Source organism: Lutjanus erythropterus, chromosome 1, assembly GCF_056507025.1.
Source record: "Lutjanus erythropterus isolate fLutEry1 chromosome 1, fLutEry1.hap2, whole genome shotgun sequence".
NCBI lineage: Eukaryota > Metazoa > Chordata > Actinopteri > Lutjaniformes > Lutjanidae > Lutjanus > Lutjanus erythropterus.
The window spans coordinates 13,018,348-13,032,876 of NC_139317.1; the positions used below are offsets into that span (position 1 = coordinate 13,018,348).

Below are 14,529 nucleotides of genomic sequence, written 5' to 3' on the forward strand. Positions count from 1 at the left end.
AAACACAGTAGCAAAAACAAATATATAGCTGGAGTCAACTGGAGTGCAGCTACCTCACTAACGGTTTAAAGCAGTGTATCTCAGCGGGTCTGTGCCACCATGGAGGGGGCGTTCAGAGATCGCTGGGGTCGCTGGAGGCAGTATCTTTGAAAGGGGGGTGTTGAGGTGTTCTTTGAGGGGTGTTACGCGAGTTTAGACTAAAGAGTCCTGAGATTAGTTGAATCTTGAGAATACTTGTGATGCGCTCATCTGCAACGTCCTGAGAACCTGCCAGTTTACACCAATGTAACAAAATGAGGCGGTGTATCGTTTCCACAATGACTCTCCAGACTTCCTTTCTAACTTCCGGCTTTTTTTAGTATCCGGATATAATTTGGAGTGAGTTTTTTCCCTTTAATATTCTGAAACCGGTCTCTGAATCTTTGATTTCTCTTCTGTGGGAGACAATCAGGCTGCTTCTTCTTCATTTCCCAAGAATGTATCTCACAGAGATTCAGCCAGGTCCTCCACATGTGGCCCATGAACCGCAATAATTTGGACTAGGTTGCCAACTTAGCCAGTGACTACAGAGGAAAACTAGCCTTTTGGCTAATTCTGGCATATTTACAGTATTTGTAAATCTGTTCAATCTGTCCCTGGGAAATGAAGAAATAAATGCAAACTTCAAACAAACTTCTCTGTAACCTGCAGTGAAGAAACTGGCAGAAACCACCCTGTGCAGGGTTCCTACTAATCAAAGGAATTCAGCTTATTTCCTTCAAAAGTTAAGATAAACAGACCTAAAATATGACATATCCTCCTGCTTTTTTAAGGTAGCCTCACACTTTTTTCATTTGTAGGCTGCTCTTTTTTTCCATTAACACGATTAATAAGAATGCTTCTTGTTTGGCATTTCTGATTGGCTGCTGTATGTGATCAATGGAGACCTGACGTCTGAAGTTGAAGGTTTCTGTTAAATTTGTTTAACACTGTTTAAATTATACTTTCTATTGACATGGCTTTTTTTGATCCCTGGGAGTGAAATCATAATGATGTTTCAACTGCCCATTTGGCATTCAGTTAAATGCTTTTTAAATGATATAACACAAAAATAATAAGCATTAATATTCAGAGAAGACAGTTGGCCTAAAGTTTATACATTGTGACCTGGATAAATGATAGGGGGCACTTTGTAAACCAGCACAAAAATGACAATTAGGCTAGCAACACAAACCACCATGTCCTAAACAGAACATGATGCACACACTAATAAAGAGTATATTTACATTTTGGAACATAAATTAGCAAAATTAACAAACTGTTCAGACCAGGCATGATGGGAAATGCGGTTCATAACTACAACATGTTAGTATGACGCTTCGTTTTGATCCCGTCCTGTTTGTCCTATTAAACTTACTCTGTTAGGCTGTTAATACAAACTCAACACTTCCTGTATCCAATTCAAATTAAAGCTAGCTTTTTATTATTATTATTTATCAGTTTATTAATGTAGAAGTTATGGCAATTCACAGTTTATCCAACTTTCTCTTTTGGGCCTGGAGCGGAACAAGTTTTGCAGCGCCTGCTGTATGTAATTAGAGATTTCAAGGTCATTTCTATAATGTTTCCAGTCATCAGGTTTTTCATGTTGTGAAATTGGCCCAAAGACTGTTTCCTGCCTTGTGATTGAGTGTTCATCCAGTCAGGAGTAGTTAGGTTTCACACTGATGTCTTACTGAAGGAGAGAACTGTCAGTAATCTGTTCTCCAGCTGGCTTAAAACTGACCTGTCTGAAGCAGGAAGCTGCCCAGACAACAGTGGGAGATGCAAAATTATGGCCTGACAATGCAAAGCTATCAGAACGTGTGCTCACATCTATAGTACATTTTCTGTACACAAAACCAGAGAGAAAATGTGTGATTCTGATATGAAAATACATACAGCTGCAATTTTGACATATTTGCTGAATAAAAATAGATAGTGGAACAGTTCACTGAGGGACATGAGATAACAATAAACAATGTGGTTTTCATTTTTGGGGGCCCTAAAAGATTACCACAGAACAGAGGTGGGACAAAGTCATTGTTTTGCAAATCACAAATAAGCCTCGAGTCTTTGCACTCCACTTTGCAGTTCCAAGTCTGACACTTTGAGTCTCAAGTTCTAAACAAGTCATAATTCACTCTTCATCAAATGTCAGACCATTTTAACAACAGAGCTTCAATCTACGGTTCTTTATGCAGCTTCAAATGTAGAGCAAAGTTGTTGACCACATTGTAGTTTTATCTTTGGTACAATTTTTTTCTGAATTGGAGCTCAGTAATGTTTTGTTAGTTCTTCAAGGTTCTCTCCTGCAACTTGAATAATTGAATACTGGCTGATTGGTTCAGACAAAGTGGATCTGCAGAATTGAGTGTCGACTTGCTGGGATTGAATTGCATTAATGTTAGCTGATTTGTAGATTCTTGCTTTTTGCAAAATATGCAAATTAAATTACGTCCACTTTAAAACAAAAAATCGGTCAGGAGACCAGGCAACCTTTTCCTTAGACAGTAGGAAGAGAAGGGGAGAGAAAAGAATGAAAATGATCAAAAATGAATAAAACATACAAAGACACATACTAAATAAAACGAACAAACAACAACAACACCAAAAAGGTTTAAATCCAACTAAAGTCACAAGTCTTTGGCGTTAAAATCCAAATCAAGTTGCAAGTCTTTTTAATTTTGTTAAGTCGAGTCTGAAGTCATCAAATTTATGACTTTGACTCTGACTCGAGTCCAAGTCATGTGACTGGAGTTCACTCTTCTGCCGCTCAATGATCCGGTGTTCAGTTAAAACAGAAGTTTAATCAGGTGTAAAATGTACAGTCCCAGTGAAATTACAACAGTGTGACCATTGTTTTCCTTCTTTTTCAGACCGTAATGAATGTGCTGAGAACCCTAGTATTTGCAATCCTGGTCACTGCATCGACACACTGGGGAGCTACCGCTGCATCTGCCCCAACGGCTTCAAAACAACGCGGGACCAGTCGATGTGTGTCGGTAAGCTGCGCGGGTTCCTCTCAGCTCTTGCTTGTTTTCGGCATGTGGTCTCGGTGAGTGATGCGAATTCTGTCCGAGGTCAAACTCTGATGACGCTCTCTGTTTTCAGACGTGGACGAGTGTGAGAGACAACCTTGCGGAAACGGCACCTGTAAGAACACAGTGGGCTCCTACAACTGCCTGTGCTACCCCGGCTTCCAGAACTCGCACAACGGTGACTGTATCGGTGCGTGCGTCTGTGGATGTGATTTAGTAAAAAAAAAAAACATAAATCCAGAGAGCTATAGCCTTTGTGTGATATTATGTGTTTGTGCTTTGATTAGATGTCGATGAGTGTTCGACGCAGAGGGGCTTGTGTCGAAACGGGCAGTGTGTGAACACTGTGGGCACCTTCCTCTGTGTGTGTCTTGACGGTTATGAGCTCACGCTAGATGGCAGACTGTGTGCAGGTAAGGATCTCTGATTTTGTAGCTACAGGTCCTTGAAAAGTTTTAAAATGTCTTAAAATCACATTTACTAATAAAAGGCCTCAGAAACTATTAAATGGTCTTGGCCTCTGTTTGGGAAACTCTTAAATATTTATGTGTTGAATGCTGCACACAATGCCTGTACATAAATCTTTGGTGAAGTCAACAGGAGTTGAATTTATCCTGTTATACTCTTTTAGATTTTTGTTCTTTGTTTTCACAAACGTTGCCCTTCAACTGTGACTGTTTGAGCATGATTCATTTTTAAATTGAGACTGAATTAAACAATGGTATTAAAAAGTATTACAAGTTCTTATATTTAACTTTCTGATGCATGTAATGCTGTGTTATGTTTATTCTGAGTGTAATATGTGTGTTTTACAGTATATCCTTTGTGTGTTCCCTTTTTTTGTCAGATATTAATGAATGTGCAGTGCATCCAGGCACATGTGGTGCAGGAACTTGTCTGAATCTGGACGGCTCCTACAGGTGTATCTGCCCACCTGGCTACTTTCTCCACCAGGAAACCTGTGAAGGTACAGCAGCCAAAATCCAGTCAAGTCAAAATATGTCACCTTGGTAACACCTCATTATAACCATCATTAATAAATGGTAAATTGATAGTTTATTTGAACATTAGTTTATGTAACAAAATAATTAGTTTATAAATTGTATCATACCTGATAAGAGACAATTGCAATTACTTTTGGATTAAATTAGAAACAGCTTATTGATAACCTCTTATCTGTAATCTCAGTGGTACAGTGGTACTCAACTGGAATCCGGGGACAAACAGGGGTCCTTGGGTGGGATGTAGCGGGGCCCCAGCAAAAAGAGTAATAGAATATTTTAATTTTTAGCACATTTTTGAAAGTTGGAACAACGGAAGAAATATGGCTGGTTTTTGATTGTAATTTATATAGATCTGAGTTTGATAATTGATTCGCTTTAGAAAGATTTAATTAATTATCATACCCAAGGATTAAAAAAGTGGCCTAACATGCATCTATTTGTAAACCTTTAAGAAATCATTACATAGAAACGTGGACTAGATATTTGTACTGGTAAAAGGTAAATAATTAGGTTGTAAACTGTCTATAAACATTATCTGGGTGGCTATTATAAAGTTGCAACTCATAATTACAATAACTAATGTACTTTTATGTATCTTGTGTAATGTACGTGAACTTTAAATAAGTAACCCACTTATTTTAACCTAAAGCGTGACCTTTTCCTGAACCTACCCCAGAATTTTTTATGCCTTTATTTTGAAAGTCTACCCTGAAGTTACAAATTTTACCATGGAGCCCTGCAGGTGCAAAACTGACACTTGAGGGGTGCGTTCAACAACCTAGTTTGAAGCATTTAGGGCCACTGACCAAGAGTTGGGAGTTAAAATGTGTTATTAAAATGCTGCAACTGAAAACTTTACAATTGCTTAAAAAATGGCCTCTAAAGCCTATCTAAACATTATTTGATTGTTTGTAAACAGTAAAATAACTTAACTATAATTTAATATCTATTATTTTACCATTTATTCATTCTGGTTATTGTGAAGTGTTAGCCTCTCCTCAGACATTTCACAGAACACCTACTTACAGCCAACACACTCTCATACAGACATATATGCATGCACAAATCACAGCTTAGACCAGCTGCTGAGGTGAACAAGAAGAGAACAAACTATTTCTTCACCTCCTCCTTCTCTTCAATTGCCTCGCTGCAACAAATCGCCCCTCTTCTCCCTTTCACACGTGGGAGTGGGCCAAAGCCAGAACACTCGGATTGTTTATACAGTGGGGCTGATGAAGAGATATTCGGCAGACTTCAACACATTCCTGCTTTGTGCTCTTTGTTCCTGGAAGCGGGGAGGAACGGCGCTGAATTCTCAGCATCAGTAACGGCAGCAGCTGGTCATTGTGATGAGCGAACACGTGACGTGAAGCCTATTCCAGATAATATGCCTGTGTCCAACTGTCCATTAATGAGATTACATTCTGTTTTATCACATTTGGATTGGCCATGACGTTACTGGTATGACTTAATTCCTGCAGCTATGACTGTAGTTCAAGGAAAAATTAGATGATGCTGGAATTCTCATGGTACAAATTACAACCCCAGTTTTAAAACAATTGAGATTCTGTGAAAAATGCAAATAAAAACAGAAGTAATGAATTGCAAATACTTCTAACTTGTATTGAATTGAATACAGTACAAAGAAAAGACTTTTAATGTTCGAACTGATTAACTTGATTGTTTTTCTAGATATACACTCATTCTGAATTTGATGCCTGCAACATGTTCCAAAAAGTTGTCGAATGCTCAAAAAACGCCTGTTTGGAAGATTTGACAGGGAAACTGGTTACTTAGAAACTGGTGGTGTCATGATTGGGTTTTAAAGGGGCATCCTTAAAAGGCTCAAGCTGTTCACAAGCATGGATTGGGCGACATTCAACAAGTTCAACAAATTAGTCCAACAGCTTAAGAGCCACGTTTGTCAGCACAAACTTGCAAGAAATTGACTGATTTCACCATCTAAAATCAGTAATAATCATCAAAACACTGAGAGGATCCAGAAAAAATCTCTACAAGAAAGTGGCAAGGCAGAAAAATCATGCCCGTGACCTTTGACCCCCTCAGGCAACACTGCATTAAAAACTGTATTAAAAAAACACATAATTGCATAAAACATACTACAAACTGTTGTCAGTAAACACAAACTTCGGAAGTCAGCATCTGTGATGGTATGGGGGTGTGTTTGTGCCCATGGCATCGTGGGTAACTCTGTCACACATCACATCTGTGAAGGCCCCATTAATGTTGGATGGTACATACAGGTTTTGGAGCGACATATGCTGCCATCTGAATGACGTCTTTTTCAGAGACGTCCATGCTTTTTTCAGCAAGACAACAACACACAGTCTGCACACGTTCCAACACCACGGCTTCGTAGTAAAAGAGTTCAGGTACTAGACTGACCTGCCTGCAATCCAGACCTGTCTCTCACTGAAAATGTGTGGTGCATTATGACACACAAAATTCAACAACAGAGACCCCAGACTATTGAGCATTTGAAATCATATATCAATCAAAAATGGGGAAAAATGACACTTTCAAAACTTTCTTAACTTAGTGTCCTCAGTTCCCAAAAACTTACTGAGTGTTGTTAAAAGAAAAGCTGATGTATTACAGAGGAAACATGCTCCTTTCCCAGCTTTTTTGAAACATGTTGCAGGCATCAAATTCAGAATGAGTGTATATTTACAAAAAATCAAAGTTTATCAGTTTGAATATCAAATATCTTTTCTTTGTACTGTATTTAATTAAATATAGGTCAAAAAGTTTTTGTAAATCATTGCATTCTGTCTTTTTGGGATTGGGGTTTTGATGATTTTGATTTGTGAATTTGATGAGGTGATTGATTCCATTCCTCTTTGTGTGTCAGATATCGACGAGTGCTCCCAGTCGCCGGAGATCTGCACATTTGGAACCTGCTCCAACACTGAGGGAAGCTTCATCTGCTTGTGTCCCGAAGGCTTCCAGATCTCTGCCTCTGGACGCAGATGTTTAGGTAATTGTGTGTGTCTGTGTGTGGGTGTGAGTGAGGGGAAAAGAGGCTATGAAACCATCTTATGCATCAAGTTTTAAGTGTAAATATTGGTGCATCTGTATAGTCTGTCTCTGAGTGCGAGTGGAGACTAGGCAGCAGTCGGTGGTGTGAGACTTTTCCTGCTCTTTCATGATAGCACACTGTGTTCCAGCTGGTTCTGCTGCCGCTGCCTCTACAAGGCCAAGGGTGGCTCTGAACAGATCACTTTTCCATTTCCTCACTTGTGTGTGTGTATTTGTGTGTGTTTATGTACATATGTGTGTTTTTGGGTTGGGTGGGGGTGCGCTGAGTCCTCTGTTAGGGAGTTCCCCCTCCAAACACTGAAGTGATGACATCATCAGTTCAGCGAGGCAGTTTACAGTTTGAATTTCACTTTTCTCTCCAGTGTCAGACGTGAGGGCTGGGGGATAAACAGGAGGAGCTGGGTGGGAGAGTGAGCAACTCGGGCAGTAAAAGAGATTTCTTGACAAGGACAAACCCTGTCCCACTGAGACAGCCATTGTTTTTGTTCAAAATGATGATAGACGCAAAGACAATGAAGAAAACATGATGACAGCAGTGACCCAGTTCTGGGTTTTTCTGTGCACTCATGCAATCATATTTAAAATATTTTGGATTTAATCTGTTTATATATCATCCCAATCCCCTCTAAAACCTATAATAACTCCTTCTCCATAAAGAGAAAGAAGATGTTGTTATATTAAGTATTAGTAGACAGAGAGGCATGAGAAGTGAATAAGACAGTAGATATAGTCAGATGAAGTTTATACATTATATTCTTGATAGTTCTGCACATTGTGATTGATTTATTGATTATATTTTCCCAAAATGCCCAGTAAACCTTTGTTAGTGCTGACCACTCCTTTTCTCATTCTCCAGTACGTGTCCTTTTACATTAATGCTACATCAAAGTAAGATCATGTAGCTTTTATTGGACACTGTTACTGTTACTGTTACCACGGTTACTGTGGCATTAAATGACAGTTACAGGATAATGGTTCATACATTAACATAATGTAACAGCAGCACAAGTAGATAACACTTGTAAATTCAGCAAACGAACATTAGCCACAATAAGTTACTGGAACAATTAAGCCTGTAGCTGCAAAACCACTGAGTGTATTTAACTGAGCCGTCGTGTCTTTTATTGCTTTTGAATTCAAGTTTTCATTTGTTTGTTTGTTGAGTTTTTCTACTCAAAATATTACAGAGACATACTTTGAAGCAGTGGTTTCCCTTCTGCATCCCGACCAGGTTAGCCCATCCCCAAGCCACACCTTCACAAAAAACAAAAAAAACAAATCAGCAACATAGTCTATTTATAGCCATGGTGAAGGCAGCGCATTCAGGTACTAAAGGGACAGTTCACCCTCAAATCAAGGAACTAAATGGCACTCGGCTTGTGTTGCTCAAAGCACCAAAAAATTCCATTTGAAAAACTCAACAGAAACTTTCCAGAAATCATGACCTGGTTACTCAAGATGACCCACAGACCTTGTTGCAAGCAGTTTTATGTAGGAGCTGTCATTCTACGCTGGAATCGTCGAAAGAAAGCAGTTCCTACAGAAATCTGCTCTCAACAAAGTCTGTGCATTATTTTGAGCAACCAGGTCGAGATTTTGGGAAGGAGACACTGGTGTTGATTTTTTTTTTAAATGTATTTTTTGGCACTTTGAGCACCACAAGCTCGAGTGACATTTAGTCCCGATATACAGGAGAGAAGGGGGAAATCTCATCGGCCGATGTCTCCAAAAGTTAAAGTTATACGCAATCTGCCACTTAAGAGAGAGGGGGAGATGCTTGAACAGATCCAGTAATCAGATCAGCAAGAATTACACTCTTACGCCATCACTACATTTTTCCTCTCACACACCCCCTGGCACACCCAGCTTAGGGAAACCCTGTTTTAATGCAACACCATTTGTGCTACAGACCACCACTACTGTATTTGAAGCACGCATTATATTATCAGGCATCATGAATCTCAAGTTAAAACATCAGCTGAGGGGTAAGTAAATGCAGCCTCATACATGCATCTTGCACACCTGCAATCTTATATAGTTGTGTTATCACCTCTTCCTCAATTAATTTTTGAATGCAGAAAAAGGGTTACTGATTGTCTGATAAATATAAACCTTTTGATTTTTTGGCTATTTGGCAGCAGAAACAAGTTGTGAACACAGAAACAGTTGCTACCGAGTCAAGGAGCAGCATTATCTTTCATTGGAAATAATGCTTTTGGCCACCTGGTGAATATAAGTCTGATATTCACTCTCTTTTAAGCTCTGGGTTTGGTCTAAACCCAACTCCTGAGTGATAATAATAATTCTTTTGCCACAGTGCATAATGCCTGGTTTAGCTGTGCACATGGAGAAAGGTAGGCTTGAAGGCTTTCTGCCAGAAAGCCCAGAAAGCCATCTGCCAGAAAGGGCTTTTTTGGCAGAAAGGCTTCAGGAAGTCATGTTAAATAGTATAAAAAGCAACGAAGTCCACATCAGGATGTGGTGAATGAATGAGTCAAGCATAAGACTTACACCCAGGAGACTGGGGGTTGAGTTTATTGGTGACTTATTATTTTTAGACTTCTTATCTTCAGCTTTTTTAAATGATTATTTCCTGCTTTCTGTCACGGGTTGGTTAGGTTTAGGCACCAAAACTATGTGGTCAGAAGAAAAGTACTTAACCACAGTTAACTATAACTTCTCCCATGTGCTTTAGCTGCAGTTTAGCTGTAGTTCAGCTGAACCTGTCTTTGTTTTGACGGAGCAATCAGGTCCAGTTTAGCACAGAGCTGAGTTTTAAAAACTCGTTCTAAACAGCAGCTAGGCTAATCAGATGCTAAGTGACTGAGCAACAGACAGTCCAATTGATAATGTGTTTCTTAGCCCTCATTGACAGGAGATCGTAGAAAAACGTGGGCTGAGAAAGAGGGTGGTGACATGTGTCATCAATCCCTGGCTGGAATCATATTTGGGATATTGCGATAAGAGTATTTGGTATGTGTTTTAACCACCAGGCCACTAGGAAACTCCATTTAATAATATGTTTTAAATTACAATGTTGTTGAGGTTTTGCAGATTTCCATAATCATGACTGTTAAATATTTTTCACCACCACCCTCACCACCACCAGATTTGTGTCACCAATGTTGACCTCTTGTTGGCCAAGTGTTGATTTACTTCAAGGCTTAATTTTCTAATATATATATTTTATGATATTTTTTCAGTTTTATATTCTGTCACTGATTAAAAGTACATAGCACTGATGTTTTAGGTGACCATCATACCAAGAAAGCACAACCACTTGAGGCATTTGATTCATATATAGAGTCACAAACTGCAAACTGACATATGCACGTGCAGATGCACATGTGCATGCACTCACACACACTTGCACAACAGCTGTGCACAGAGCACCGTAAATCTCTTTTGCGGAAAGGCTGACAAATCAGTTTCATGGAGCAAAGTAACATGACACTCTTTGACATTCTGCTCAAAGCACCAGGTGTTCATGTATGTGATCCTTGCCTCTGAGCCAGGTGTGTGTGTGTGTGTGTGTGTGTGTGTGTGTGTGTGTGTGTGTGTGTGTGTGTGTGTGTGTGATCTATGGTGGTCAGAAAGCTTATTTGTGTTGAGTTCAGTGAAGGCCAGTGCTAGCAGGAGAGCGCGACCATATGCTTCTCATTACAAGTAAGTGCCTGCCTGGTCGAGGAGGAACACAAGTCCTCGGAAACACAGGAACAGAGAGGGAGAGGCACTGGCAAACACCGATCACTGACCTGTCCTCACAACAAATACATTTGGTTTTAGAGAAAAATACTTTAAAATACATTGTAGTTTTTGTCAATTTATAATACCTACATGTGAGCATAACACTGTACTCACTGCTGTTGTTATCAGGGTTCCCTCTTTGGCCACAGAAACATGATCCTAACTGTTTAAGTAGCTGGATTTGGTTATTGAATTAGACTGGACTTGTTTAGAAGAAATCCAAATATCTATGATGGTGGTTAGGGGTGTCACGATATCTAATTTTCACTACATGAAAAGAATTCATGATAACGCTATTATCACAATATCTACAGGAAATTTGAAAACTGAAGAAATTAACAAATTGAGCATAATGTCTCTTTTTTGGCAAAGGAATTTAGTGCTGCAACTAACAATTATTTTCATAGATTAATCTGTCGATTATTTTCTTGATTAATTGATTAGATGCTTGGTCTGCAAAATGTCAGAAAATAGTGTTTCCCAAAGCCCCAGATGACGTTCTCAAACATCTTGTTTTGTCCAAAACCCAAAGATATTCAGTTTACTGAACATACCATTAGGGTCATAACTGAACTAATATTCAAGATATTTTCACTGCTAATAAAACAAATATCTGATTTAAGAATGCTATTGCAACACTTGACCTGAAAAATTCACCATATCTGTGTTTTAAAGGAGTAGTTTGACAAGTTTCGCTTTTATGGAGACATTTGTGCCAGCAAACTGTAAGAACTTGTTGTTATAATGGGACTGAAAAATGAGGTATGATTAGTGTTTGTTGTATTAATAGGTGAGTTTTAGAGGTGCTGGTAAGCAGAATATTCTTTTAACCTTTTGACAGAGCCGGACTTGCTGCTGGTTGTACAATGTAGGCTCACATTTAAAAGACAGACATGAGAGTGGCGTTGATTTTCTCATTTAATTCTCAGCAAAAAAATCAAATAATTTAATTTCTCAGACTCTCAAACTATTCCTTTAAGACAAAGTGGTGGAATAAACAACGGAAATGGACATATGTTGTGAATGCAGTATCTCCCTCCAACTTTCACATTCCAGTAGGCAAATTGTTGAATTTTAACTGGGAGACTCTTTCAGTTCTGTATTTTTTCATAATAAAACTTAAATAATGTGGTTGAGGCCATAGATTCTAACTCACACAAGCCTCAGTCAGATAAAGGATCAACGAGTGAGGCAGACTAGACTAACAAATTAAACTTACCACCCCAAGGGATGAAGGGGTGGGGGGGTGGCAGGTTAACAAAGGGGATGCATTTGGTCATTTTGCCAACAATACCCCTTCAAATGCCCTACTGTCACTCCCCCGTCTGGTTCTTCTTCAGTGTTTCCTTCAGTCTCTCATGTTTCATTACTTTTGTCCTCTCTGCGTGTTTGTGTGTTAACCCTTAGATATCCGAGTGAACTACTGCTATACCAAGTTTGAAAATGGGCGCTGCCTGGCTCCAAAGCCTCAGAACACCTCCAAGGCAGAGTGCTGCTGCACGGCGATGCCAGGTCAAGGCTGGGGAGACCCCTGCGAAATCTGCCCCAGCAAAGGAGAGGGTGCGTACTGTACACCCCCTATCACAGAGACACACACGTATACGAGGAAAACACTCTTACATATGTGTATTATTTAACTGTATTCTGATTTTTCCAGAGGCGTATCCTCTTCTCTGTCCCAACGAGGGGTATCAACGGGGAGATGACGACAGTCCAATAGGTGTGTCTGTGTCATTAACTCTCAATCTTCACTGTTCTGCATCTCTGTTATAGTTGCATCCTCTTTATGTCAATATTTTTTTTTATTGTAGATATTGATGAGTGCCTCAATAACCCTTGCATTAATGGACAGTGCATCAACACAGACGGCTCTTTCCGTTGTGAATGTCCCATGGGATACCGTCTGGACATCAGTGGAGTCAGATGTGTAGGCAAGTTTACCCTCTGTTTTGTCTCTTTATCCTCATCTCCCTTCTCTCTTTGTCTCTGGCTTATTGTCTCACTGATTTAGTCACCTTGTAGATGTTAAAGGGATGTTTGAGGTTATTTAAAGTGGGACTGTATGAGGTACTTATCGATGCACCAGCATGGAAGCAAAGCAATGTGATGTTATGGCAAGGACCAGCAGTAAAAAGTATTTTTGCCACATAAAAAAAATGAAAGTCATTTTAAAGGTATGCTATATTTCGAACACTTTGCCATCACACGGCTCTTTTGCCAATGGAAAACTTCAGTTGTATAAGCCAAATATTGCTCTCTGTAAATCAACCAAACTTCACAGGTAAAATTAGTTATTTTATCTCACAGAACACAGAGTTTGTGGTCCACTGCTGCCTCAATCAGTTAGTTTGTTTGTGTTATTGTGTGACTTTGGTGTTTTAAAAAGATATTTCAGATTCACCAAAGTCACACAATAACACAAACAAGCTAACAGATCGATGCAGTGGTAGACCAGCAACTCCCCTGTACTGTGAGATCAAAGTTCTAATTTTGCCTATGGAGTTTGGTTGGTTTGGAGAGAACAATATTTGACTTATATAATGCTGTTTTCCTGCCAGAAAAGGCTGTCTGATGGCAAAGTAAAGTGGTAAAAAATATTCTGAACACAGTGTATGCTTACACTGCTATAGATTTTTTTTAGGTGGACCCTTTTTAAGTGGCTAAAATACCTTTTGTTGCTGACCCTGTCCACTGTAGTATGTTGCTTAATTTTTATGTTGCGTGCTGACCGCAAATTAACGAAAAAATACCTCATTCCACCCCACATCAAATAATCTGAACTATCCCTTTAATCTAATGCTAACATGTTTAACAGGGTTTATGTAACTCTCTTCAATACAGACACTGACGAGTGTGACATCGGTAATCCCTGCGGCAACGGCACATGCACTAATGTCATCGGTGGCTTTGAGTGTACATGTGATGAGGGCTTTGAGCCTGGACCAATGATGACCTGTGAAGGTATGTAATTAGTAATTTTTGTTGAATAGTGTGTACTTACATTATCCCAAATGTTTACAACAGTGTTCAAACGCAGAGAAATACATAATATATTTAAGGTCCAGTAAAACAGGGAATATGTTAGATACAGCTGAGAGTGAGGAGGGAAGCTGACAAATGTGACTGAATGTAATGAATGAATGAATTAAACTTTAATATTACCTTGTCTATGATCCCACGGTACTTTACGACATCATCAAACTAAATCTTTTGTTATTGTTTTATGTGGTAGAGACCCTCAGCAGCAGAACTTAAATATTGTGCTTTAATTATAATTTAATTGTTTGTTAACAGTGATTTACCTATTAACTAAAGTTTAGTAGTGATTATAAAATGTTACCATAGTCCGTTGGTACCACTGTAACTTGTTGTTTCTCTGTTCTTTGTCCAGACATCAACGAGTGCGCCCAGAATCCTCTGCTCTGTGCCTTCCGCTGCGTGAACACGGTGGGCTCGTACGAGTGCAAATGTCCCACAGGCTATGTGCTACGTGAGGACCGCAGGATGTGTAAAGGTACTACAGTAAAGTGACTCACTCATTCACTCACTCACTCAGCTTTCTCAGTCAGGATCCATTTACTTGGAAAGTGTTGGTAGAAAATAAACCGAGTGCCTCATGGACGGAGACGTGCTGGCCCCATCCATAAAGTTACATAACA

The 14,529-nt window shown here is 39.3% G+C and overlaps 1 protein-coding gene across 1 annotated transcript in view; it reads left to right on the forward strand.

Annotated features, from left to right (window-relative positions):
- Window positions 1-14,529, forward strand: part of fbn1 (fibrillin 1) — a 122,841-nt gene that overhangs the window by 91,555 nt on the left and 16,757 nt on the right. Inside the window, exons 46-55 of the mRNA XM_084747253.1 lie at window positions 2,898-3,023; window positions 3,133-3,249; window positions 3,347-3,472; window positions 3,907-4,026; window positions 6,936-7,061; window positions 12,278-12,430; window positions 12,528-12,590; window positions 12,682-12,801; window positions 13,712-13,831; window positions 14,262-14,384. Of these exons, the coding sequence (XP_084603379.1) occupies window positions 2,898-3,023; window positions 3,133-3,249; window positions 3,347-3,472; window positions 3,907-4,026; window positions 6,936-7,061; window positions 12,278-12,430; window positions 12,528-12,590; window positions 12,682-12,801; window positions 13,712-13,831; window positions 14,262-14,384 (1,194 nt within the window). The remainder of the gene's footprint in view (window positions 1-2,897; window positions 3,024-3,132; window positions 3,250-3,346; window positions 3,473-3,906; window positions 4,027-6,935; window positions 7,062-12,277; window positions 12,431-12,527; window positions 12,591-12,681; window positions 12,802-13,711; window positions 13,832-14,261; window positions 14,385-14,529) is intronic.